This window comes from Ascaphus truei, chromosome 18 (assembly GCF_040206685.1).
Source record: "Ascaphus truei isolate aAscTru1 chromosome 18, aAscTru1.hap1, whole genome shotgun sequence".
Taxonomy (NCBI): domain Eukaryota; kingdom Metazoa; phylum Chordata; class Amphibia; order Anura; family Ascaphidae; genus Ascaphus; species Ascaphus truei.
Window position 1 is genome coordinate 11,201,018 of NC_134500.1, and position 27,802 is coordinate 11,228,819.

Here is a 27,802-nt window from a genome sequence, read left to right on the forward strand (position 1 = left end):
TCATTTATTTCATGTAGTTGAGGCGATGGCGGCTGCTGCAATAAGAACAGTTTCCGAGCAGCCCGAAAAACTGCAAGAACAGGCCACTGAACCCAAGAATTGTCCTTTCCCAGAAATCCCCCAGGCCTCGACTCCAGTGTGCCAAAGCGTTCCTGCATTCAGACCTGGTTCCTTTGTGGTACCATCACAGCCAGAGTTTTCCCATGTAAGTATACTCTTGATGTAAACCCCAGATTTTCATGATATATAATCGTGGGACACGTGTTTTTAATTTGTATTTATTTTTTTCATGCAGCGTTTTGTTTAACTTCTGCTAGTGGGAGAATTGGAGTGTGCTGCAGCATCATCCAATAATTCTATGATCTGCCTATAAAATGATATGGTAACGGTGATGCACAACGTTGAGGTCGCTACATATGGCGATTTTGTATGAATACTTTGCTGGAAAATCATTCAATTTATGCTTGCAAATCTATAGTATAGCTATGGCCACGAGTACGTAATTCATTTTGGAACATGCTCTCAGCATGGGACCCACCCCCTAAAAGTTTGCTTCCAAGTTGCAGTTGATTCATTGTCGTCTTCATCATTTTATTTATTTTTAAAAATAAATAAATACAGGCCTCCACTAAGGGGGCATCGCAATTCTTGAGTCAATATGAGAATAACTACAATTTAAATACAATTATTTTATTACAGATGAGACACAGGAAAAGCCAGAGCTGTTATCATTTATTTATAATGCACCAACATATTACATAGCGCAGTACAATAGGGTTGTAGGACGGAAATGATAAAATAACAAACATTAACATACTGCAATAAATGTAGGTAAGGAGGGCCCTGTCTCAGGAAGCTTACACTCTCCATAAGGGAGGGTAAGTGGAAACTTAAGCTATATTAAATGAAAATAGGTTATATATTCAATTTACAGACACTTTCATGGACTGTTAGTGATTATGGGACTTGTTAGGGAGAATCTCTTAACATCAGCCAACTGCTAACACCCTTTGGGGAGACTCGTGTGGTCTCATATCAAAGAAGTCCTGAGGTGAAGTGATTGCAGCTGGAAGCCTGCCTGATTGGTTGCTTTGGGGGTAAGGGGATAGTACCTTTTACACAGAAGACATCATGCTTCAATGTATCAAGTTTCAGAAATCTTAATACAGAAATGTACAGCGAATCCGTCTTTATTCTTATCTTGCTTAACGCTCTGTTGTAGTTTGATTAACCCATAAGAGTTATTTGCTCTGTAACTTATACTAGTCTTGCAAATATTCCTCAGGATGTGTTTATGCCGACTCCAAGCCTCGAGGAGACTCCGTCCAAAGAGCAGACCGACCCTCTGAAATTCCCACATGTAGAAGAATGCTCTAAAGCGCCAGAATTGATGCCAGACGTGTCCGAGGTGGTGGACTCCAGGCTATCCCTGACCGTCACAGGAGATTCATGCAATTTAGAGTTGTCCACAAGTGAGCCTAGTGAGCTTATGGAAACAGATTGTACAGATACAAAAGATACAGAGGAAGACAATGGAGCCACACAAATAGAAGACATGGAGCTAGCATGCCAACCTCCTAGAAATACAGAGGAATCCACTGCACCACTAAATCTTAATCTACAAGAAGACCATAAAGCTGCAATCGGTGGGAAATCCGTGGTGCCCGCCATGGAAGAACCTCCCAATCATAGCGAAAGATACACTACGGTTTCTCCTGCCACTGTAAGTGAAAATGGAAAAGATAATAAAGAGGTAGATTGTATTGATCTGACAAACGATTGTGGAAGCCAGATCGTCATAGTCCCGTCCCTAAATTCTGATGCGTCTTTAAGTATTTTAGACCAAGACGTATCGGAAGTCAAGTTGAACCTCGCTGCTGAAACACTATCAGATGATGGGTTGTCCGTTGAAGAAGTCCCTGAAACGCCATGTGAAAAAGAAGTTGAAGATAATGGAGGAACAGAAGAAGGGCAGCTGATGGAAGAGGGGGCTAATTTGATTCTCGCTCTGTCGGAGACACAAACGCAGCATTTGTGTGCTGTAGATCTGGAACAATCGCAGGGAGAAGAAGAATCAATGGAAGTGGAATTCAGCACAACGTCTCAAATAAGCGAATCAAAACATCTGTCAGAGCCGAGCCAAAAGTCGAGATTATTTAGTTCTGAAGAGAAGAGTGAAGAAGATTCAGAAGAACCCAGTGTAGTCCTTGTAGAAAATGTGAATGCAGAGAACCCGACGGAAAAGATTGTACCGAAATTCCCCACTGTTCCCACACAATCTGCTGCAGTAGCATCTGGTGGGTCTCCAGTTGACCTAGAGAAGGATTTAGAAATGGGTTCTCTAGATTACTCAAAATCTTGTCTGGAGGCCATAGACAGACAGAAAGACACTGTGGTATTGGGGAGTTTAGAGAACCCAAAGCAGAAGTGGAAGATTGATGACGTCAAAGCTGATGAGGAGAAGATGCCTCAATGTGTTGTGCCTGCAGGAAGTGATTGTAACAACCCAATGATACTGTTAGGATACCAGCAACAGATCCAGGTCTGCGTGGGAGATGGGGCCGGTTTGCTTCATACAACAAAGGAGAGGCATTCTCCTACTGTAGGAGAAAAGGGTGATGAAGAGAAAACGACAAAGGAGAAACCACACCACGTAGTGTCCATAAAAGAAAACGATATGCTTCAATCATCCGTAGAGGGACTACAGCCTAATGTGCTTCCTGGAAATGCAGCTGACTTGGTGGTGATGCAGAAAGAAAACCAAGAATTTCCAGTGCCTACTGAAAAAAAAGAATGTGCAATTAAAACACTCCATGAAAAGCTGATTGCAGCACCTTCTGGGAATGAGGCTGATGTGTCTATGTGTCTAACTGAGAAAAAGCAACAGCAGATTCCTCTGGGAAAAATAAATGATGGGCTAACGATGGAGAACAGAATGCAAAGTTTGGTATCGGCTGAAAGGATAGATGATGCACAACAGAGGAGGCCAAACGACCAACAAGGAAATAAAAAAGGAAGTGATATGTTGGATGTTATCCAGGCAAATGAGCATAGCCTGGCAATGGCAGAACCAGCTGAAGATGCGTCCGGGATCTTAGGTGATCGCCAGCAGCAGCTTCCACTGTTTCCAAGCAGCACGATAGATGTGCCCGACTCAGGACAGAGGAAGCCACCTGAGCTTCCAGGGACCGGAGGCAGATTGAAAGACGTGTCTGTAACGGAACCACAGAAGCAGTGTCCGAGTCCCGTGCTAGCAGGAAGCGAGAGAGACGTGATTGAGGTCCCGCGGGAAAGGAAGTGTGAACTAACTACGGAGGGAGTAGACGATCCAATTGCAAAAGGGCATGATCAGCAGGAAGCCCCTGCAGAAAAGCCGGACCCAATGATGCCACGAAAGGAAGAGCTGCAGATGGTGCCAGAGAGCGCTGCTGACGTTCCGCAAACACTTCAGGTGTCCACCAAAGAAGCAGATGTGTCAGTTGGCGCTTGTGACGGAGAGGCACCTACAGCAGAAACGGAGTTGCCAGAAAAAATGGCTGAACAGTTAACACGTAGTCTATGTGAGAGCTCCAGTGGTGAGTACAAAGTGTATACTATCGAGGATCCAAAATGGTATAGAAAGCTTATTCTGATTTGACCATTAGTGTGTGTGTGTCTGTCTCTCTCATCTGTGTCTCTTTTCTCTCTTCTCTCTTCTCTCTCTTCTCTTGTGCTCAACTCCAGTCCTCAAGCCCCTCTCCCCCAACAGGTTAGGTTTTTAGGATATCTCCGCTTCAGCTCAATTCAACTGAATCTGCTTAGTCAATCTGTCAGCTCGGGAGGTGGAGGAGTCAAGTGGCTGATACTTCCTGACCAATCCCCTGCCCTGTCTCAGAGCTGTTTCTGCCTTCTGACCAATCCACTGCCCTGTCTCAGAGTTGTTCTGAAAGCTGATTGGCTGGAAATAAACACATTGAAAAGGAACACATTGCAAGCAGCAAAAATTCCGGGCATTACTGATTGGTTAAAATTCCGGGCATTATCCAATCAGAGATCAGGGATTTCAATAATGCCCGGAATTTTACGGCTTTAGCCTATAATTCTGTTTAAAAGTATATCTTGCACTTTGTCCATCTTTTTTATAACTACGACATTTATATGGTGAGATGCCAATAATTGTTTCTCCTCCGCTTCCAGAAACGCCGTTTCATTTCACCCTGCCAAAGGAAGGGGACTTGATTCAGCCAATGAGCAGTGTTACCCCACCTATGATTGGTCAGTTAAAACGGGGACCACGAAGACACAGCACTCCGATTGGTGAGTTGTTTTAATTTGCTCAGAAAGCACATACACTGCACTAGGGATGGAGATTGTTAGGCTGCCCTGGGTGAGGAATCTGTTACATACAGTACCGCTAACATCTGGCATTTGGGATGTACCAGCTGCACGTGTGTGCATCGAACTAAATATACACATGATTATTGTAAATACATATACAATACTGCACCATATACTATGCTAACAACTACACCACACAATCTGTGCTATCAATAGACAGAAAATGATCTAGTTCTAATGGTACTTAAGTCTTATTAGCTCATTTAAGACTTCTCTCAGAAGAACAGATAGAAGTCCAGTTAGGCCAACCTACCGGCTGTATTACCGGCCGGATATCTCTCCTCCTGCATGCAGCTTTACGAAGCAACACTGCCAAATCTATTCCTCCCTTTTACCTTACTTACTATTTCACTACTATAACAAAACTGGTTTATACCAACGATTATTGGTACAATAAACCTTCCAATTTGATTACCAGAATTTATTTTAGGGGAGGATATAGATATACTGTCTAACATTGTACTGCTGTCTCCAAAACTTTAAAAGACAACAGTTCCTGCTCAGATTTGAGATTTTAGTTTGTTTATAGTCACTTTTGTATAAACCACCTTCAGTTGTTGGGTACGGTCACTGTCGCACCTTGTCTTCATGTACATATGTTTTTAGTACCCTCCACTTGGTAATAGAGTATTGGGAAGCGCTATGTACATTAATGGCGCTATATAAATAAAGACATGCATACATAGTGAGCACAGCTGTAAGTCTCCATTATTTTTAGTATCCGCATTAAAAGTACATTTGTATTAGCTCAAACCCAACAATAGTGTAACGATATCATAATATCTCTTTGGGGGCTTTTCCCACCACGGTTCTCTCAGAAGAAACTCAACGTGTCTGTGCAAAACTACTGCACGGTATATATATTTTCATGCCACATGCTTGTGCTACTTCGATGGTGATGAGTTTCCTCTGTGCCAGCATTAGTCTTTATTACACAAATGTTCCACACCACACACCCCACTTTGTTATAACTAGACGCTTTTCTCTTTATTTTTTACTCTTCCCCCCCCCCCTGCTTTGCATATTAATCAGGAACTAACAACTACTAATTTATTGTTTGCTTTTTTTGACGTAACCTCTATACCCTCCCTAAGTGCCTACACCCACTCTAGTCCTCAGTTTCTTGGTGAGTAGCACGTTAGAAATTGAAATAAAATGACTTGAAGAACAAATGACAGGGGCTGCAATCTACATTAACCCAAGCTGGGCCTTTCAGCATAAAACCCCCTCTCCGAGAATTGGAGAATAAACCTCCTGGATTGTTTAAGAGAAATGTAGACCCGGGGTTTTTGCTTTCTGCTTTGTCACGTGCAAAGTCACTAGATTTTTGCCATTTCAGAAGTGGGAGGCTGCCCAGAGAGCACCCTAGCAACCAGCAATGTCGACGCTGAGAGCCCCATGCCGACCAACGATGTTACTGTAGAGAGTGCCATGGTAACGACTGACGTGTCTGAGGAAAGCGAGAGGGGGAATTCTAGCGCTGCCTCCGATGCTGAAGGGAAACTCTGTCTGAGGATGAAACTTATTACGCCTGTAGATGAAGAGACTGAAGGGGTTTCGCAGTTTAACTTGGAAAGTAAGAATGCCAATCTAAGGCCGAGAAGGTCATTTAAAGATGGTAGAGAGAGACTACTCAACGTTACTAGGCTTTCTTCTTGCTACATAGGAATGCCATGAGTGACGCAACTTAACACACAAGTTTGCAACACTAACCGTTCTAACATGAAGTAGTGGGAAGACGCATAGGGAAGAGAGTGATCAGTTACGCATGGTGGTCCACAGCTCGCAGTGTCCGAGTGGGCAGCACACAGACATGAGCCAATTGAAATTACACCATATTTTATCTTGGGATATTTAACATCCATAATGTGGGCATTTTTCTTTCAAGCAGGGAATCTGTTTTTACAGAAAAACGTAGCATTTTAATACATATGAACAATGATATTCTGTGTTTATAATACTAGACAATTAGACATGCACAATCTTAGCAAGGTGTGTGTGTGTATGTGTGTGTGTGTGTGTGTGTGTGTGTGTGTGTGTGTGTGTGTGTGCGCGCGCGCGCACACACGCTACCCTAACCCAAGGGCTGGAACAACAAAAGAAGCGGCACATCGCAGGTAAAAAAACTAGAGAAAAAAGCGTATTCTCATCCAAAAATCCAATGTATCAGGACCGTTATCAGGGTAGCCCTTGCGTTCGGGTAATGTATGTGTAGATGTATGTATGTAATTGTTGTGCAATCGCTAATACATGCCAATGATTGGTGTGTGTATACAGTGGTGAGAAAGTTTGTGAATCACTTAGAATTTTCACACATTTAAAACCTTAAATATTATTCGATCTTAACGTCCTAATAATAGATAAAGATAACCGGATCAAACAAATTACACAAAAACATGCTACTTTTTCAACATTTATCCACAACTGATTAAACATTCAATATCCATGTGTGAAATAGTATGTGAACCTTTTGGATTCAGTAGCTGGTGGCGCCCCCTTGAGCAGCAATGACTTCAACTAAGCGTTTCCTATAACTGCTGGTCAGTGTCTCGCATCGGTTTTGAGGAATTTTGGCCCATTCCTCCTTACAGAACTGCTTCATCTCTGTGACATTTTGAGGGCTTCCTTGCATGAACAGCTCGCTCCAGGTCCTGCCACAACATTTCAATGGGGTTTAGATCCAGACTTTGTGGAAATCGAACAGGAAATTTCTTCTTCTGCAGCCATTCTTTTGTAGATCTGCTTGTGTGTTTAGGATCATTGTCTTGCTGCATTACCCACCTTCACTTCAGCTCAGACGGATGGCCTGACATTCTCCTAGACTCTTCTGATACAATGCAGGATTCATGGTTATGTCAATCATGGCAAGCTGTCCAGGTCCTGAGGCAGCATAGCAACCCCAAACACCCCACTACCACCACCATGCTTGACAGTTGTGATGAGGTTCTTCTATTTGAATGCAGTTTTGTTTTTTGCCAAACATAAAGTTTCTCGTTGAGGCCAAAGAGTTCTACTCATCTGTCCAGAGAACATTGATCCAGAAGTCTTGTGGATCATCTGTGCGCTCTTTGGTGAACGTCAGACAGGCAGCAATTTTCTTTTTAGAGAGCAGGGGTTTCCTCCTGGCTATCCTTCCATGAACACCATTCTTGTTCAGTCTTTTTCTAATCATTGAGTCATGAACACTCACATTAGCCAAGGCGAGAGTGGGCTCCAGATTTTGGGATGTTACTCCATGGTTCTTTGTGTCTTCCTGGAGAGATTTTGGACGACTGCTCCTGGGTTGAATGACGCTGGTCTTGAACATTCTCCATTTGTAGACTTCTGTCTGACAGTGGATTGGTGGAGCCCCAAATCCTTAGAAATGGTTTTGAAACCCTTTCTAGACTGATTAACTGCTTTTCGGAAATCCTCAGAGATTTCTTTTGGTCGTGGCATGATGTTTCCACACACCTGTATGGTGAAGACCAAACTCACAAAGTTTCTGATCTTTATATAGGATGGGGCCTCCCAAACTCACACCTGAAGCTCTACCTAATTATTGAAAAATACTGGGAAGTGGAGGAAAACAACTTCACTCCAACAGCATGGGGCAGTTGGGTTTAATAATAATTGGGTGTTTCCAGACAATTTAGAATTGTTAAACAGAAGGTAGCTGAGAGAAATGTAATTCCTCGTAATTGGTGCACACTCTGTTCGTCAATTGATTATAAAGATCATCAACTATAATCGCAATGCTACAATGTGTTTTTCAATTAAAATAAGTTCGGCTACTAAATAAACATTTGATTATTTAGTAGCTGAATTTATTTTAATTGCTTCAATTAAAGGTACATTTAAACATTTCCCTACAAGAAAAACACATCATAGCAATATTATATTTAATGATCTTTAGAACAATTGACGATCAGGGTGTGCACCAATTAAGAGAAATTACATTTCTCTCTGCTACCTTCTAATTTAAACACCTGATTCTAAATATCCCCTTTCATTTAGCTGCTTTTTCATATGCCCTGACTCTTAATTACACAATGTCTGTCTAATTCATACATCATTTTGTTTTCAAAAGACATGGAATTGGTTAATATTAACCCTGTTGGATATTTTAAGAAAAGACTGGTTTTAATTTAAGAAGGTTATCATGGGGGGAAAAAAATGTGACATTTCCGTAATTTATCATTGGGGGTTCACAAACCTTTTCTCGCCACGATCTTGAAAAGGCTCCACTGGGAAGCCGAAACGTTGAGCTAGTAAAGACACAATTTATTGTACCATTTTAGTTTGCTAGCTCTTTAAATACACCCATATCTTTATCAATATCTATCTGTGACACACCTTCAGTACATTTTATTATTCTTTTTCCTTCAAAAAGTCATGTGCATATATAACACTCAGTAATAAAGCATACATTACCCAAACCGTGGCCCAAGGAAATGACAACACAGCACATGGTTGTATGTTGGTGTGAACTCTATATAGTGTGTATGTGTGTGTGTGTGTGTGTGTGTCTCTGTCTCTGTCGGTGTGTCTGTCTTTTACAATAATACTATACACCGACGGAAATTACATTACCTTTCAAGTACTCTGGTACTGAAGTTTTTAGGATTAGAATCTTTTTAAAGATAACAAGTTGCTGCGTTTGTTCATTTTTTTTTTTTTTCCAATCTCTTTGTTCAGAGCCTGATGTAGCGGAGACGACAAACGGAGCAGCTGCTGTTTCTGGGACCGTTGCCAGGTAACAGATGCTTGTTGCTATGTAGCGCAGTTTGACATACAGACCTTTCTAATGAAGAATCGCATGATCTCCCTAAATGGAAAAATAATGGAAAAGTTAGGACATTTAATACCAAGGCTTTGAATCAGAAACTGAAAAGAGGGGCCGAGTCCAAGAGGCTGCATCTGCTCATAAGTTATTGTACTATTTAGGTTTGCCGTTTTACTAATTAAATATTACTTTGGTGTGCTGGTTGGAAATATTGAAATGAATATGTTGGATTCGGTTCTGTCTAATTTTACACTTATTGGACATTTTTCTGCAGTTTAGAACTACAGGCATACCCCGGTTTAAGTACACTCACTTTAAGTACACTCGCGAGTAAGTACATATCACCCAATAGGCAAACGGCAGCTCACGCATGCGCCTGTCATCACGTCCTGAACAGCAATACCGTCTCCCTACCTGTACCGAAGCTGTGCGCAAGCGGGGAGACTATAGAGACTGTTACAAATGCGTTATTTACATCAGTTACGCACGTATATAACGATTGCAGTACAGTACATGCATCGATAAGTGGGAAAAGGTAGTGCTTCACTTTAAGTACATTTTCGCCTTACATACATGCTCCGGTCCCATTGCGTATGTTAATGCGGGGTATGCCTGTATAAGTTTATTACTTTAGGATATGTTGCTTCCTACATTCGGTGTAATGCCAAAATGGGAAATAAACACTCAACCGCAGTAGAATAGATGAGCTTTAATAACCAGCAAAATGGTTTAACAAAAAAAAAAAAGTATTTTTTGAGAGCTAACTTAGTGGCGCTTTTTTTATTTGCCTTCTGTTCACCTATTATGATATCTGATTCATTATACAATTTCCTTGGAATCAATGTGATTTGATCTCTGAGTACGCCTTGTCAATGTTCCACTGTATCAGCGCTATTATCAAACACTAATAAGGAAACCGCTAAGAATTGGGTACTGTCCTGTGGGCATTTGACTTGTACATGAGCCAGTTCCCATTCTTTCTACGCACCCCCTTTGCACGTCATACTTGCCTAAGTCACTTGGAGACTGTCATGGCTCCGAGTGCCCTATATGTCATTAAGTTATTACATTCGATGATGGCAAAAAAAAAGAGTGCTACTTCAAAGCTATTGCTTTGAGCCAGGGGTGGCCAACTCCAGTACTAAAGGGCCACCAACAGGTCAGGTTTGCAGGATATCCCTGCTTCAGCACAGGTTTTTGACTGAGCCACTGATTGAACCACCTGTGCCGAAGCAGGGATATCCTTACAACCTGATCTGCGGGTGGCCCTTGAGGACTGGAGTTGGCCACCCCTGGCTTAGAGGAGTGAAACCATTATTCCAACAGTAACCATTAAACGTAAGCCATTGTTCTCTCACCTCCTCCTCCCCCCCCCCCCCAAAAATACATATAACTTTGACATGTAGTATTCTTGGCATAGGTCAGAACGTCTTCATTTGAGCTATGTCCTTCAAAGTAGTGTGTATTTTCTCGATATGCAGCACAGAGAACTCGCCTTCCGTGTTTGTCCGGGTGTGTGAGGTCCGCCGAGAAGAAGAGGCCAAAGGGCAAGAGATCCCCATATCTCCTGTCAGGTAATACTCTTTCATGCATAGAGTATTCTTGTATAGACACGCCTGTGGTGGGTAAAACCCAGGCCCCACAATGTGCCCCAATCACCACTTTACCGCAGTGTTGGTATGTGCTTATCTCCGTCTACTCCCCTTGGCCATTAAGTATTCCTACTTTCCTTTGTCTTTTTCACTCCAGTTGTTTTTGCCTTTTGCTACAGTAGACAAGAAGCCCCCAATGCCACATCCAATCTGGCCAGTTATATCGTTAAATTCTTATCTGTTTTTCTTAGAAGTGAGGGTCATTTCGTTAAATTCTTTGGCCAAAGCATTTATAAGCCTGCAATCCACGCCAAGGTACCCCCTCTCTCTCTGCCAGTCCTAACATTATCTGCCAACGTTCTCTCTACCCCTCTGGTGGAGGAAGAAGTCTTAATAGACAGGTCTTTCGCAGCTGCATCGCAGGACTGGCTATTTAAAGGTGGGAATGGTGAAATTGGAACCAGGGAGGAGAGGGTCACAGACCTCCAAACCAATTGTTACCAGTTGACATTTACAAACACACCGTCCCAGCAAGCTCAGAACCCAAACATAGAAATGGTGTGGTGGGTTTGAGTTCTGAGCTTGCATGCGGTGTGGTGGGTTTGTGTTCTAAGCTTTCATAGTGTGTGTATGTGTGTGTGTGTACACACACACACACACATACACACACGTATGGATGGTGGGTTTCGGTACTTGGCTTGCATACTGTGTGTGTTCTGGGTTTGGGTTCTGAGCTTATATATGGTGTGGTGGGTTTGTGTTCTAAGCTTGCATACTGTGTGTGTGTGTACACGTATGTATGATGGGTTTGGGTACTTGGCTTGCATAGTGTGTGTGTGTGCACGCGCGCTCTGGGGGTTGGGTTCTGAGCTTGCAGAGACTGAGTCTCTAGCTACAGTGATAGAGGCGAGCAGTGCCCTCTATACCTGCAGATTTCTAGCTAGAGTAGATGACATGTCCATAGATTCAGAGAAGAGAACTCCTCCAAAAAATAAATATCTTCATAGTTGCTAGTAACTCACATCTGAGCAAAATAGACAAATATCAAAGCAAATGCGCTGCTTCAGACATTAACTTTTTTTTTCTAGAGGTAAACCTTAACCCCAAGTCGCTCCCCTATATGTATATCTTATGTAGTAGAAACAAGAGGACAGAGAAATAACAAATAGCATTGATAAAAAGCAATAAATGCTTGATCTATTTGACAGGCATAATGCAGTTCAAGTGCAACCTGATGTAGGCCAGGGCTATTTAATTGGAGGCCGCTGGCCAAACGTGCTCGGCCTCGATGTGACCCTTGGACTCTGCTCCTGTTAGTTTCACATTGGTCGCTTGGATGGCTCAGTGCAGTTGTTCACATTATGGCGTATGTATTACATCGATCAGGTGTCGTGCTTTCAAAATGTTTAAATATAGTAATTTTCAAGCCTGTTTTCCGATCTGGCCCATTTGGAAAACTAGTTGCAGAGCCCCGATTTAGGCTTAAAATAGCACTGAATCTTAAAATAGTGCCAAAATGGTTTCAAAGGGCGGTGGTTGTTTTCTTTTAGGACAGATGGGAGTTGGGCTCTATAACTGTGACCATTATATACACTAGTTAGTTTTATATGCACTTTACTTATATTGTTCTTCCAAAATATGTTGCCTAGTCTTACTTTCAAGCATAAAGTCGTATGCAGGTCTAACTGGAATTGAAGTTGAAGAGAGCGACTAAACGTGTGTGTGTGTGTGTGTGTGTGTGTGTGTGTGTATGACAAATAAAATGTACTGACTGGAATGGTTTGATTTAGGTTCAGCTGCCTGGTATTGAATTATTATGATTTATTAGTAGTCATGGAGTTTTAACACAAAAGCAAAATCGGAAAACTAATATGCACTAATACCGTAGTAGGTAAGGGGGGCCCTTCTCCAAGGAACTGGAGAACATGTAATTGTACATGTTTTTAAGAACCATCAAGACCACCTCTTCAAATATAAATCTATATGTGAAGTTTGCCTTTAATTTGTGCTGTGATTGTGTGTTTTGTGTGTGCTTGGCAGAGGAACCCCATTCCAATTCCCAAGTTCAGAAAAGGATGAGGAGTCTATGGCTGTTTGTACAACCTTGCAGCGTCCGCAGAATTTAAAGGACACGGGTGAGCAAGACATGGACCCCCAGACCATGCCAGAAGAATCCCACCAAGACTCCTCCTCTGATCAGGAGGAAGAGGCCATGGAAACAGAAGCTACCCAAGAGGAAAGGATGTTCAGTTTCCAGCAAGACAGTGAGAGCAGTCAGAAGAAACTGGGCGATCGGACGCCCGCCCAACTGGTGGACGAGGAGAAGCATGCATCACCTGGACATAGAAACAAAGAAGTCCAAACTGTGACTATTTTAGAGCCGACCACTTCTGTGGTGTCATCGGCTACCCAGACAGACATGGAATCTGTCCCACGTCTAGCGAAGAGTATTGGTAGTGTTGGACAAGGAAACCTGAAGCAAAATGCCAACAAGCAAAGTGAGAAGGACTCTGAGAAATCGGAAACTGCACCAAAATCAGCACATGGAGATGATACCGAATCTGTGCACAGTCAGGTGAGGACCTGTGAAACAGGAGACCTACAGATGTAACGAGATTTGCTGTTCTCTGGGGGCGTGAGAACTACAGCCACACAGACAAAATCGCGGCACTGTGTGGTTGCAGTTTTCGCGGCCCGAGAACAGGAAGGTGCCCGGGAGGATTAACTCTGCGGGGTTCCATGCTTCTGCATTCCAAAGCATGGACCCCCGCTGCGTTGAGGTCTGGAGTTGCCCACCCCTGCCTTGTTGTTACCCTGAGAGATGTAGCTCTAACTATTACCTCCTGAACTCTGCAATGCTCAGAGCTGTATCTTACTAGAATCACATTTACAGAGGTGCAATCCGCATTAACTGCATGCCTATCATTCTATTTTTCCGTGGCTTGTCCCATAAGGGTGAGGAGGACGGCGAATCCCATCACCCCCCTCCTGGTCGTCTTCTCCATCGGCACGTGCGTACCATCCGCGAGGTGCGCACTGTGGTTACTCGAGTTATCACAGACGTGTATTACATGGACGGAGCGGAAGTGGAGCGCAAAGTAGTGGAGGTACATCATGTCATTGGTGTCCGCACCATTTCCAAATAAAATCTTCTTGTAGGTATCCCTGCTTTCTGTAGGTGTCCTTAGTGTTTCTTGTACCAGATGTATAGTACAGGCGGTCCTCGCTTATCCACCGGAATCGGATAACGGACCGTCAGATTGCGGGTCCATGTTAATCCACGGCGGTTAGCGTTGGACAAGCAGTTCCGATGTCCAGCATTATGTGGCGTCGGATAACCGTTCGACGGAAAGCGGATCGTCTGATACCGAGGACCGCCTGTATTATAATTTTCCTACACGTGTTTCTCTGGATACACTTTTATAATTGAGGACATTATTCATATATACTGTACGCTTGCATGGATGCTACTGTCATGTGTTGGTGTTAATCAAAACAACTTGTTTTGAGATCCTAGGACTGGTAGTTTCCAACTTTTGTATGTAAGAAACCCTATCATTATATTGTGAAATTCGGAACCCCAACCCTCTCTAATAGCGGGTCTGAGATCAGATGCATTGTAAGGAACCCCAACCCTCTAATAGCGTGTCGGAGATCAGATGCAATGTAAGGAACTCCAACCCTCTCTAATAGCGTGTCGGAGATCAGATGCATTGTAAGGAACCCCAACCCTCTCTAATAGCGCGTCGGAGATCAGATGCATTGTAAGGAACCCCAACCCTCTCTAATAGCGCGTCGGAGATCATTATAAATTCGTTTGTATTTCATACAATTTTCAAAGGACCTGAAAATTGCAGGGAACCCCTTTAGGGGTGCTAAAGCAACTCAAAGAGTACTAGAAACCCTGGTTGAAAAACACTATCCTTCAGCAGTGCATATGGACACACAGATCATTTTGATTGCAATATATATTGTTGATCCTTCTATTGTTGCAATGTTTAACAAAAACACAGTTTCGCTTTTCTTAGGTTGAACATTAATCCCGTATATTGATCATTCTATTGGTTTTCTTACCTTGTTCTAGGAAGCTGAAGAGCCCATAATAGAATGTCATGAATATGAGAATGAAGTGTCACCTTCCCGAACTGTGGGATCTTCTTTGACCTCTGGGGATCTTGCAGACATCAGCTCCTTTTCATCGAAGACTTCAAGCCTCCAGCGCACATCCAGTGGTGCAAGCAGCGGTCTCTCTGCAGTACAGAGCGGTAGCGGGAGCAGCTCGGAGCGGGGGAGGGCATTTGCTGCTCACAGAGGGAAAACTAGCATGTTGGAGTGTGGAGAGTTTGCCATCCCAAGTGGCCGTGGGGCTCTAGGAAAACTGAGGTACTTCTTTGGCCATGTGTGTGAAATGCTCCTTCTAATAACCGAAGGTCAAAAGTCCCCCCCCCCCCCAGGGAGATTCAGTGTCCATGTTTTCCAAAGGTTCAGAAAAGAGCGAAACCCAAGAGAGCAAATGTGTTTGCACCAAGGACTATTGTTGTGTTTCGAGTTGTTGAGCATCATTTTAGGGCGATTTTGAAATCGTGCTCTATGCATTAGTTAGACCTCGAGTACTTCTAAACGGATAGGTTGAAGCTGGATCTGCCACGGTATAATTGCTTTATTTTGACCTTGCAATGTGAAGTCAGACTGTGGAGCAGGAGTAGCCAACTCCAGTCCTCGATGTTCACCAACAAGTCCGGTTTTAAGGATATCCCAGCTTCAGCACAGGTGGCTCAGTCAACGACGGAGCCATTAATTAAGTCACCTGTGCTGAAGCAGGGATATCCTGAAAACCTGACCTGTTAGTGGCCCTTGGGAACTGGAATTGGCCCACCCCTGTTGTAGAGGGAACACTAGAGCAGGAAGGGTGCTGAAGCCCAGATGTTTGCAAAGCTGTACAATAAACGTCTTCATTTTCCTCCAGTCCCAGGAAGATGGCCAGCCAGCCAGGTTCTCCACTCCGGCCGGGAGGGCAGACCGGGATGCAAGCCAGTGAAGAAGATGCGGATGCATGGCTTGGCAACAGACCAGGGGCCAAAGCGCCCCTTACACCCCGTGGAAGAGGGAGGAGGGGACGTCCGCCTTCTCGAGGCACTGGATCAAGGTATCCCTAGGGAGACAGGGTCTGCTTAGGGAGAGGGTTTCCTAGTTATTCCTGGTGATTGTATTCATAGTCTTCATTATCCCTTACTGTGGTGATGCTGCAGCATTTACTTCTGATTTTTGACCGCTACATTATCATGGCAAATGCCCAAATGCTTTGGTATCATTTTAGACCTCATCCTTAATATAGGACAAGTGTCCCTTTACCCCAGTACTTGCATACATATTTCAGAAATGAGTGTATATGGGAGAGGGAGCTTTTTCTAAACATGGAAATAAGAAACGTGAAGGATAGAAATGGCTTCCATGTTGTATCTTCAATTATGCAGAAATGAACTCTAGTTGAGATGTAGCCTTGGGCTGCTCATAAACCCTATTAGCAACATATGTACAAAGCACGCTCCACTCTCCTTCCCTTTTCACCTCGTGGCCATCGCTCGGGCATTGCATCACCTCCTTGGAAGAGCAGGTGTTTTTTCTGCGCCATTTGTGATATGTTTTGTTACCTTTTCTAGGGAAATGGCTCCGGCAGCTCACCTGAATTTTGAAGATCCCGCAGCTGCCGCGATGCCGGACGAGGAACCCTTTACCCGCCTGCGCCACCCGGAAGCTATCGATAAAACCGAATGTGGAACACCCCCGTTGCGTCGCAGCGACTCCCCTGAAATCCCTTTCCAGACATCCCTAAAGAACGATAGTTTGGACTCCTCTTCGGGCAGCAGTTTTGTTGGGCTCCGAGTCGTGGCCAAGTGGTCGTCCAACGGCTATTTTTATTCCGGCACAATCACTCAAGACGTTGGCGGCGGAAAATACAAACTGCTGTTTGACGACGGGTACGAGTGTGACGTCTTGGGAAAGGACATTTTATTATGTGACCCTATTCCACTGGAGACCGAGGTGACCGCCCTGTCCGAGGATGAGTATTTTAGCGCAGGTATGTGCAGAGGTGTGTGAAGTTTATTTCAATTTGTACATTCTGCAACACAGGGATCATTAACGCGCTGAAGTCGGGAATTGGACCAGCACTGCATTGCTTTGGGAAAAAATGTGTTCTACGAAAAAATGCAATGGTTTAAAATGGCAAAGGCAAAATAGATCGTTCTATCATAATAAATGCAAACTGCCTACTTTAATAAGGGATATAGGGCTATGTTTACTAAGCATTGCTATTCCACAAGACCCCTTCTGGCGCTGGAAGGTGTTGGGGCATAACACCACTAGGTAAATATGGGCCGTAGCAGGAATTCTGGCCCATATTTACCAAGCAGTGCTATTCCGCAAGACCACCTTTCAGCGCTGTGTCACTGCAGCCCATGCACTTGAATAGACTATATAAGGTATCTCCGGGCACTGAAAGGGGGCCTGTGGAATGGCACTGCTGTAAAATGTGAGTCTTGCCGTGCCGAGGGCAGTTAGGGCCTTTTAAAATAGCAGCTGATCATGCAACATCCCCATCAAGGGTCCCTAGTGAATACCAGCAGTCATAGCACTACAGTTCGATGTCGTGTTCTCCTACCTATTGTAACACTTATTTAAAAGTGGCCCGGAAAATATGAACACTGCGCCATTCATAGCTCGGAATAGAGCACTGCGGGACACGGTCGCCCAACAATATTCAAACGATCTCTTTGGTGAGGTAAATAGAAATGAGGGGGAGGGGGGGGTTTTAAGCATGTTTTGGCTTTTTTATGCAGTTCTGTTTCACACAAGACGTCACATTTTCTTGCTAAACCATCTTTCATGATTTGTTTTGAACGCGGTGTTATGTGGTTGGAACGAGTCTCTCTTAATGTGTCCCCATAATGTCGCACGATGGGACACTCGGTGCTCGGGATCCGTGGCGTGTAACGGTCTCCTTGTTTTTTTGTAGGGGTCGTGAAGGCACACCGGAAAGATTCAGGAGAACTGTATTACTGCATTGAGAAGGAAGGCCAGCGGAAGTGGTACAAAAGAATGGCGGTCATCTTGTCCCTGGAACAAGGGAATAGGCTTAGGGAACATTTCGGCCTTGGTCCATATGAACCTTCGATGCCCCTCACCAAGGCATCGGACATAAGTCTCGGTATGATAAACCCCTCAACCTTTCTACGCAGGTGGTTTATTAGAAGTTTCTTAAATGCTACTGGTCATTCTGCACAAAAAACTTTCAAGAGTAATTGGATACATACTGCAAGCTCGTGTATTTTGCTTTGCAGTGGTATTTTGGTATGTACTAGGTACAACAAGTAGCGTAGCAAGGGTTTTTCTTTAGTTGTGGTGCACAGCAGTTCAGTACTGCAAAACGGGGCCAAAAATACAGTGCTGTAGCTTTTTTGCTTTAGCAAAGTGTAATCCCTTCCTTGTGTTTGCACTGGCAAAATCAGACCAAGGCTCTTTGACCTTTTATTGGTGTAGGGAAAGAAGCCAAACTATTTCAGTTTCTGTAGTCCCGTTTTTAGCCATGGTAAAAACTGGGTAAAAATACACTTTAAAATAAGTTAACAAACAACACACAGAACCCGAGCCAAGTCAGCAGGTCTTCCACATTCTGCTGGATATAGATCCAATGTTGGCCTTTCTCCCTCCTAATAGAGGTAAATGAGAATGGTAATCCGAATAGAGGTATATTAGTATTTTATCTGGTAGTGTTAGGACCTGTGAACTGGGTCTGCCTTGTCGTGGCTCGCAGGCTTACCATGCTTTGGCCAAAGGGTTAAACTAAATGACCCCTTTTCAAGAGAATATATAAGTATTTGACTGTGTATTTTTGTCATATTGGATGTAGCATTGGGCTTCAATGTTGCTTGTTGTACAAAAATACACTTTGCCACATTAGGAATGCTGAATTTACACTACACACTTAATATATGTGGAGTAAAGCTGCATATAAGCATACTTGACCAAGAAGGAAACGGTTAACGTGTGGGAGATAGAGTTAACAGAATACTTATGGGATGTATGAGAGAGGTAATAGAATGGTGATGCTGGGACATGCTTAGCGAGGGATGAATAGTGGGTCTCCAGTAGAAATCACAAGCCGGTTTCGGTATTACTGCACTCCATATTAGTACACTTATGCAATACTCATGCTTGGTTTATTATTAAAGCTGTTTTTTGTGGGGGGGGAGTGGGGAGGTTTATTGCAATTATTATTTATCTTTTATAACAAAGGCGTGTCGTTGTTTTTTTTCCCCCAAGATAATCTGGTGGAGGGAAAACGGAAACGGAGGAGTAACCTAAACCCTGCAACCACCCCCCCGACCACTTCCAGCACAGGCACCCCGACTCGGAAACTGTCAGAGAACCCCCGCAGCGTCCTGGGCCAGCTTTCTGGGAAACGGAAACTGATCAGCTCAGAAGACGAGAAGTCTCCAGCTAAGCGTGGTCGCAAGTCTCTGGTGGTGAAATACAGTAAGAGTTTCTAAGGCCATTATGGTTTTTTCTCTACTTTTTAAACGCACAATTTCTTCTGTGTATAAGAGTTCCTCATTTGTTAAAGTTGGAAAATAAGGAATGTTCATTGTCAAGACCGGCTTCTAGAAAAGCGAGGAGACTGATATTAAGAATAGTGTGAATATAATACATGTTCTAGTACATGGGGGGGGGGGGGAAACGAGAACATTGCTTGCATCTTCTGTATTCTATTCTCTGGAAAGCTTCACGTACTGGATTCATTAATGCCCATTAAAGCCAGGCAGTGTATGCAAACAGTCGCGTTGCTTCTGCAGGTACCGCTAAAGGAGGGGAGTTTGTGAGCCCCAATGAAAGTGGAGACCATGCGGACGACCAGCCGGCATTGGAGGAGATCCATGGGCCATTACCGCAGAGCAAGACTCTCTTCCTCGGCTACGCTTTTCTTCTCACTACAGCCACATCCAGCGACAAGCTGACCAATCGTCAGAAGTCAAAAGATGTCCTCCCAGTCAGCAGTGAAGAGGAAGAAGGTGAGCTTAATGACAGAGGTATAAAATCCTAGATAAATAGTGGGCGGTTTCTTGGTTTTATTTATAGATCTATTAAGTGTGTATCACATGTTACTTTTGGTTGACGACTTGGAATCCAGTCAAGTACCATGTTCATCTGATGGTCGGCCGTGGACCCATATTGCAAGAAGAAATGACAATCGTTGGATGAACATGGCACTCAACTGGATGCCAAGGGATATCAAAAGACTGACGTCGACCAAAAGTAACCTGGGAGGCTGAGATTGGAAAATTTGTTGGAGCAACATGGAGAAGATTGGCTTGCAACCACAGTATCTGGAAGGACATTGGGAGGCCTTCATCCAGCAGTGCAACGACAAGGGGTGGAGATGAGATGTACGTTGTCGTCCTATTGCAACATATTTATGCTGGGCAAGTTCATACAGCCATTATCACCAAACTTAATGATGGTCAAGTCCATGAAGTAGAACCAGCAGAATAACGTTTGTGTGAGCTCTTCGTAAGCATAAGGAATGGTTTTATTGTGTGGTTTAAAATGAGAACGCTTGGTGCTTTTGTGTTGCAGAATATGTAGAGTGTCTGCCATACGACCGGCAGTACACGGAAACCCAGCTCCGGGCGGGGGGAGGCTACATCTTGGAAAATTTCAATGAAGCACAGGTGAGAACGTTTTTATGGCAGGACACACACATGGAACAGGGGTCAAGCAAAGTGAATGGGGAGTGTGGGCAATGATTTGCCCCTTTGCGCTCAATCCCCTGATGACCCTAATGTCCCAATCTAGGATCCAATGAATATACTGGGAAACAAAGACGCTGAAGTAATCCATGCAAAAAGTGTGTGCTCTGTGTTTATACACCATGTCAGTAGAGCAGGATCAAAACAGTTTGGGAACACGGACCCTACATCAAACATGCCCACCACTTCTCCATACAAAAGAGAAATGACCTCTTTATGCATAAAAAGCAACTCCCCACCGGATCCCACCACCGAATTGTTTCCAGCCACATAGATCATCCCCATTTTACTCTCTGAGGCCTCGTCCAGGGTGATGCTGAGCGGGCACACGCGCTCGCCGCGATGAAACACCGTGCTGCAGTGTGTGGCCAGCGTGATAGAGCGCCTGCGCATGCACGGTGTTTGGCAGCTTGAATAGTTCACCCAATGAGGGTGAACCAGCTCTGTGCCGTCATGGCCAGGCTCCCCCCCCCCCCCCCCCCGTGCGCACAACTAGCTGGCCATAAATCGCCCTGCTCATCAGAGCACGTGACGCCAGCACGCCCGCTCCATGCCTGGCCGCAGCCTTAGGGCTGTGTCCCTGAACCGTACTTGCTTTACCCATGTGATGTCTACACCCAGCGCAAGCTCCTTTTGCAAGATTACTGGAGCGCCTCCTCTTTCTCCACACATTTTACCTATTTATTTTGCATCATTTGAATTAGAAAATGGATCTACAGCAGTGGTTTCCAACTTTTTTTTAACATTTTTGGTTAAGAAACCCTGTAATTGTATTGTGAAATTATGAGGTACCACAACCCTCTCTAATAGCGCGTTTGAGATCAGATGTATTGTAAGGAACCCCAACCTTCTCTAATAGCACGTCTGAGATCAGATACATTGTAAATTCTTTTGGATTTGTTACCATTTTCAAATGACCTGAAAATTGCAGGAACCCTTTAGGGGGGCCCGGGGGAACCCTGGTTGAAAAACACAGATCTATGACATCTCAGATTTTGCCGCTTTTTTAAATGCTAAAACTGGTTCACGACGGCACAATCTGTTAGATTAGTGCTTGTGTCTGAGTATTTCTATAGTATTTGTAGGACCTTGCTGCTTTATTTGGGACAGCCCGTTTATGTGCTAGTATTGGTATTCCAGAGTCTGTAGCAGCACTGTGTGATGTATCCCACTGTGGGACATCGATTCACAGGCAGTTTTCGTTTCTAATTTGTATCTGCATGTGCATGTGTGGTTTACGTGGGAGCACTAGTCTTTTGCAGGGATAAGGGAAGTACCTAGATTGGGTTGACTCTAGGGAAGGGGCTAGGAGCCCCGAAACTTTGCCCCCCCTTATTCCCCTGTTTTTTCCTTCCCCTCTCCCCTTGTCCCCTTTTCAGTGTCTCCCCTTGATTAGTGCATTTTACTCCCTTTTTGTTTTTTCGTTTTCGTTATCTATGTAGTCTATAGGTTGTGTAACAGAATATTATCTATCTCTGATGTGATAATTAACTTACATCATCAGCGTAATGCATGGATGTTTGTTCTACAGAATTGGGCTATATAAAATTTAAGTTTTTGCTATCATTTGTTGCAATTGTTTTTTGTGTGAGTGCTGGGAACTTCCCCTATGTTATACTTTGTAACTTTGGAGGAAATTAGGGTTCCTCCTTGTTTTCGTGGACCACTTCTATTTTTACTTCTTGGTATGTTTCATTTTTAGGTGCTGCTAAAAACTGTACACATTCTGAAGAGTTTCATGGTTGACTCTCGTTTTGATGCATACGCAGCTTTTCACTCTTCCTTTTACTTCTGTTTTCAGTGTAAGGCAGCGTACCAGTCTCTCCTGATTGCCGACCAGCAGTGTCGAACTCAAAAGTATTTCCTGTGCCTTGCCAGCGGGATTCCGTGTGTGTCCCATGTCTGGGTCCATGACAGCTGCCACGCCAACGAGCTTCAAAACTACCGTAATTATCTCCTTCCCGCCGGGTACAGCTTCCAAGAGGAGAGGATTCTGGAATGGTAAGAATCCACCATGTGATATTGCTCGGGGAATTCAGATCAGATCCGGTAGGGAGAAATGTGAAGCACTGTAGGCGATTTTTCTGGTTACATGGGCACATTTGCAAATTAACTTGATTCGCATAATAAGATTTAATCCCAGCACTGCCAGACACCAGCAAGGTATTGCTTTGAACTATGCGGTCCTGTCTGAACTTATACTCAAAATGAAAGGTCTATCACTGAAGTATGACTAAGGGCTTTATTCTATATACGTTAAAGTGGCCATTTTTGTCTGAAAAAAACCCTAGACTGAGGATTTTCAGCCCAAACTGCCACTTTGAAGTATATAGAATTACCAAAAAAATACCCAGTGCTACATCCAATATGACAACAAATATATAGTTAAATACTTGACAAACAGTTATCTCATAAATAAGGGTCATTTAGTTGCACTCTTTGGCCAAAGTATTATAAGCCTGCAGCCATGTCACGGCATGACCAGTATGCAGGTCCTAACACTACCTGTGGGTATTGCAGGCTTATAACGCTTTGGTCAAAGGGTTTAACTAAATAACACTTATGAGAAGGCACACAGTTAAGTATTTAACGATATATTTGTTGTCATATTGGATGTAGCATTGTGTATTTTTGTCTTTTGTTGTATACATTTGGTCACACCCAGTAGCACTCCTTTTGACACAAATATATATGATGATGTGGTGTGTGCTGGGGTTAGAGCTTTCTGGGAGTGTGTGTTTTATATAGAATAACCCCCTAAATCTGTTGTTCGTTGCATTGCAGATTACATGTAAGGTAGTTAACTCTGTATTTGTAAACGGCCTACATGGATTGCCTGCAAGATACTACTTTCATCATTTTACATGGTATACATCAGTGATTCCCAGCAGGGGGTTTGTGAGGTGTCTCCAAGGGGTTCACCCCCCAAAAATATATAATGGTGGATCCCAGGCAGGCTGAAGGAGAGGCTCTGTGAGTAAAGTCACTTACTCTGAATTTGAAGCAGGGGAACCTGGTTCAAATACCAGTGTCGTTTTCAGTGTCTGCTCCATTGTGACTGTGGGCAAGTCACTTTATCACCCTGTGCCTCAGGAACCAAAAACATACATCAAGGCCCTGCGTCTCGGCGCCGAGCTTTTCGGCGATACGGCGGTACTGAGAAGGGCACCGGCATGCCTGCGCATGCGCAGAACGGGGAAGTCCAAGGTCGCGCATGCGCAGAACGGGTGGTTGCTGAGGCTGCGCACGCGCAGAAAGGGGAATTGTCGGTTTGTGCACGTGCACACGCCGGCGATTTTTGCTTTGCGGCGGGCCCTTAGAACGGAACCCGCCCCATACCCGGGACCCTCCTGTAGATTGTAAACTCATCTGGGCAGGGACTGTGTCTAACAATCCTATGTATAATTCTACTTACCGCGCACTATGTTAGATTTGCGAAGCGCTTTAAGTCCCATAAGGAGAAAAGCACTGTATGAAATAGTTATGATGCTTTTCATTATTATAGTAGGTTCCTAAGCCTGTGTGGAGATTGTGCATGTGGGTATAGCTATTAATTACAACAGGAGCTACCAAAGTCTCCCCACAATGCTTTTCATCCACAGCAGCAAGGCATTGTGGGGCGTGACTTTGGAAACTCCCTCAGTAATTGACAGCTATACCCTCCCATGCTGTCTGCACACACAGGTGCAGTTTTGGGCCTTATTCAGCGTGTGTTCCCTCCACGAGCTCAGGGCACTATACTGCCTGGAATCGGTCACAGTTTTTTTTTTTTAGTGTTTGTTAGGCTGAGTAAACAATGAGATTTATTAATTAGGGACTCGCAGAACAAATATTTTCGAGCAAATTGTTTGTTCTTGTATAGCACTGCTAGTTTTACATAGCGCTTTACAGAGACATTTTGCAGACACAGTCCCTGCCCCGTGGAGCTTAGTCTCTGTTTTGGAAAAAAATTAGGAACCGCTGGTATAAATGAACAGTAGTTTATTTTTGTGTGTTAGTTGCCGTTAAGCAGAACACTTAACATGTTTGGCAGCCGACAACACAACACTGGATTTGACAAATGTAGAATTACAACCCTGTGACCTTGCAGGCACGAGTCCCGGCATCCTTTCCAGGGCCTGCGTTTTCTTGTGGCATCAGACCAGCAAGAGAACTTCTTGGAAATGTGGGCGGAGATCCTAATGATTGGAGGAGCAGCATCTGTAAAGCAGCACAACTCTTCAGAGCTTAACAAAGGTACACAGACAATTCCATTGTGGAATGTGACATTTTCAGGAGCTTGAATGAAGTGAGTTCCCACCAGGTGGTGGCGCTGTTGCAGCACAAAATAAGGTTGCTGTGTAAGATTTTCAGAAGTATCCATAATAATTCTATATCCTATTTCAACTGATGGAAATGTCTAGGGGGAAAAAACGCATGTTACAAAATGTCTAACATATAAAATTAGGTACGTCTTGGGCCTTTATTCTGTAAGCGGTGTGACGGGCTATCGCAGGAAAAGCCCCAATCAAGCCATGTGGGCGTATCACACCTTACAGAATAAGGGCCTTTGTTTCAAGACCAAGGTACAGTGTGCCAGTTGGAATAACCCAGTGGCTTCTCCTTGAGAAAACAAAGGACTATACTATATACAGAAAAGTAAACCCAGTTATGGTCACTCTTTCCCCCTAAAGTGGATGTGTTATGACGTAATTAAAAATACCTTTATTAGATTAATCATTAAAATATAGGTAGTATTGACAATGATGCTTGTCTAAATCCTGCAAAATCAATGATGAATGTTAGGATTTTGTGAATTAAAAAAGTTGTTTGTTTGTTTTTGATAAATACTAAACAACCTGTGGTACAGTGACCAATAATGAAAAATAGATGTCCCCTTAGTGTATATAGGGACTAGAGATATATAGATAGGGACTAGAGATATATAGATCTCCCACCGTAAACAAAGGATAATGTCATTTTAGAGCACAGTTGATTGATTTTTATTTTTTATAAAGCTTTTGCATTTCAAATCTAAAAATAGCAGTTTACAATGTTATTTATGATTTTGTGTTCTGATGATAAAAACAAACGGTTGAAAGTGTAAAGATTAGTAGTAATTTGGTTCTTTTTAATTTCTAATTAATACAACTAATCACTTTGGTGTCTGCACAATTGGTTCTATTTTGGGAAACCCTGAATAAGCCGTGAAACATTTAGCCATTATAACATAAGCCCCTACTATTTAAGGCCAGTTTTCAAGAATTAAGTGCTGTGTTAGGTCTAAACTACAACGAAAAGTGGAGCTGGAAATCCTGGGCCGTGCGTAAAGTATCACCGGTTATACGTGGACAGGAGGGAAATATTCATCACCATTTTTTCTTCTCCCAGATGTTGCATTGGGTGTTTTTGATGTAGTGATCACCGACCGTTCGTGTCCAGACTCCATCTTGAAGTGCGCCCAAGCCTTGGCGCTTCCAATCCTCTCGCAAGAATGGGTTATCCAGTGTCTGATCACCGGGGAAAGAGTTGGCTACAACAAGCACCCAAAATACAAACACGATTATGTTCCCGGCTAAGAGTCTCTATTCGGCCGCCGTCTTCCCTTTTTAGCCGCCTCCCCCACCGTGCTGCTCTGTGTATTGTGCATACTGTGTTTTAATGACGTTTTAGATAGTTTTCAATGTTTGTGTTGTTAACTCTGCATGTGCTCACTGTACATACTTTTAACTGCTGGACTTTTATGAGAAAATAAATGGTGAATCTCCTTGTTTTAAGGATATTTTGTCCATTTCCAGTTCCACATCTTCTGCATACATACGTTCTTGTGTACATTTTAATGAAGTAAAGGATTGGTATTAATACAGCGCCATTTAATTCCACTCTGCATAGCGAGTGATTTTATGCATTTTTAATCAACCCCATCATCTTGTACCAGTTCTGATTCTTACATCTGAAAATGCATGTATTTCAAATACAGCTAATAAAGAAGATATACAAGTCAGTTTTCATGCTTCGAGCTCCATAGTAGGTGTTGCAGTCCTCTGTGGCCACCAACAGGTCAGGAATTGGGGATATTCTGACAGCTACCTGTGCTGAAGCAGGGGTATATTGAAAACCTGACCCGTTTGGTGCCTCTTGAGGACTGGAGTTGGCCACTCCTGCAATAGGTGGTCATTTACTATGTAAAAAAAAATACCTTAATTCACTTCAGTGATGACAAAAATACTGAATTGAAACATTATTATACGATTATTAGTACAAGGAACACCCGCACAGCTGAGTAATGAAACTAATGTGAGGTGCTTACTAGGTAGGGACAAGATAGTATCACAGAGAAAAGGAAACCTAGTGTGCAAGCACTCAATCACAGCTGAATGTATAGTGAATGTGTTAAAATACTTTATTTATACCAATAAATAAAAAAAGGGGGGTTAAAATAAAACGTATGTCAAACAATACGTGACTGTCATTGGTAACTTAACTCAGGTGAGTAACGTTGATGAATCGTATGGAGATCCCTAATAGATGTTCGGGATCTATTGCTATGGATATAGATATGCTATAGGTAAAGGAGTGGCCCCAGGCAGAATCCTACATACTCCCAGCCCTACATCACTTCATCGGGGCTGATCGTCTTCTGCTTGCTCCAACGTTATACACACGTACAGAACAAGGAATCCAGCAAAAGCAATTACAATAAGAAACACCTAATTTATAGGTCAGATGTAGGGACATGCCTTCCAATCAAGCTGCTGTGTCTTATTTTTGTATAAAGTAATTATCTCACACTTCTGCAATGGGTGCGAGGCCTGGACTGTCTGCCTTCCAAGAACATTTCAACCTTTACCTGTTGAGTGAAAAACCTCCTTAGCAATTCATGTCATACTGTCATTTTATTACAGGGTCACTATCATGCCTTATCTTCCACAGTATTACAAAGAGAAATAGCTCTTAATCTTGTCGTTCGTATTCTCACTAAGAAAATAGTGAAAGAAAGTTCATTGGCAAACACATCCCCAATGTATGTGTCAGATTTATGCAGAAAGTATTCCGCAGCCATGCTTTGTTTATACCAATGGATAAAACCCTTGATTGGATCATTCATTTGTAAATTCTCCCACTGTCCAGCTAAAACGATTAATAAGAAAATACTTTTTGCTCAAAGTTGAAAAAAAAAAAAAAAAAAAAAAAGCCACCTGAGTATTTAACATCTACTGTAGGACAGACTCATAATATACCCACAGTATATGCCCTATGTACCCACAAGTCCAAGGGAATGA

At 43.3% G+C, this 27,802-nt stretch overlaps 1 protein-coding gene across 10 annotated transcripts in view; it reads left to right on the top strand.

Annotated features, from left to right (window-relative positions):
- Positions 1–26,523, top strand: part of TP53BP1 (tumor protein p53 binding protein 1) — a 47,197-nt gene extending 20,674 nt beyond the window's left edge. For 8 of the 10 annotated variants that reach the window (XM_075575520.1, XM_075575517.1, XM_075575524.1 and 5 more), the window contains 18 exons: positions 18–205; positions 1,286–3,575; positions 4,177–4,296; positions 5,717–5,953; positions 9,055–9,112; positions 10,624–10,716; positions 12,775–13,309; positions 13,689–13,841; positions 14,819–15,117; positions 15,701–15,880; positions 16,395–16,825; positions 17,750–17,941; positions 19,057–19,269; positions 19,587–19,802; positions 20,368–20,462; positions 22,342–22,541; positions 24,631–24,776; positions 25,911–26,523. In XM_075575520.1, coding sequence (XP_075431635.1) covers positions 18–205; positions 1,286–3,575; positions 4,177–4,296; positions 5,717–5,953; positions 9,055–9,112; positions 10,624–10,716; positions 12,775–13,309; positions 13,689–13,841; positions 14,819–15,117; positions 15,701–15,880; positions 16,395–16,825; positions 17,750–17,941; positions 19,057–19,269; positions 19,587–19,802; positions 20,368–20,462; positions 22,342–22,541; positions 24,631–24,776; positions 25,911–26,098 — 5,834 coding nt within the window. In that variant the 3' untranslated portion in view covers positions 26,099–26,523. The remainder of the gene's footprint in view (positions 1–17; positions 206–1,285; positions 3,576–4,176; positions 4,297–5,716; positions 5,954–9,054; positions 9,113–10,623; positions 10,717–12,774; positions 13,310–13,688; positions 13,842–14,818; positions 15,118–15,700; positions 15,881–16,394; positions 16,826–17,749; positions 17,942–19,056; positions 19,270–19,586; positions 19,803–20,367; positions 20,463–22,341; positions 22,542–24,630; positions 24,777–25,910) is intronic. The other 2 variants (XM_075575521.1, XM_075575525.1) reach the window with 2 other exon arrangements.
- Positions 26,524–27,802: the final 1,279 nt, after the last annotated feature.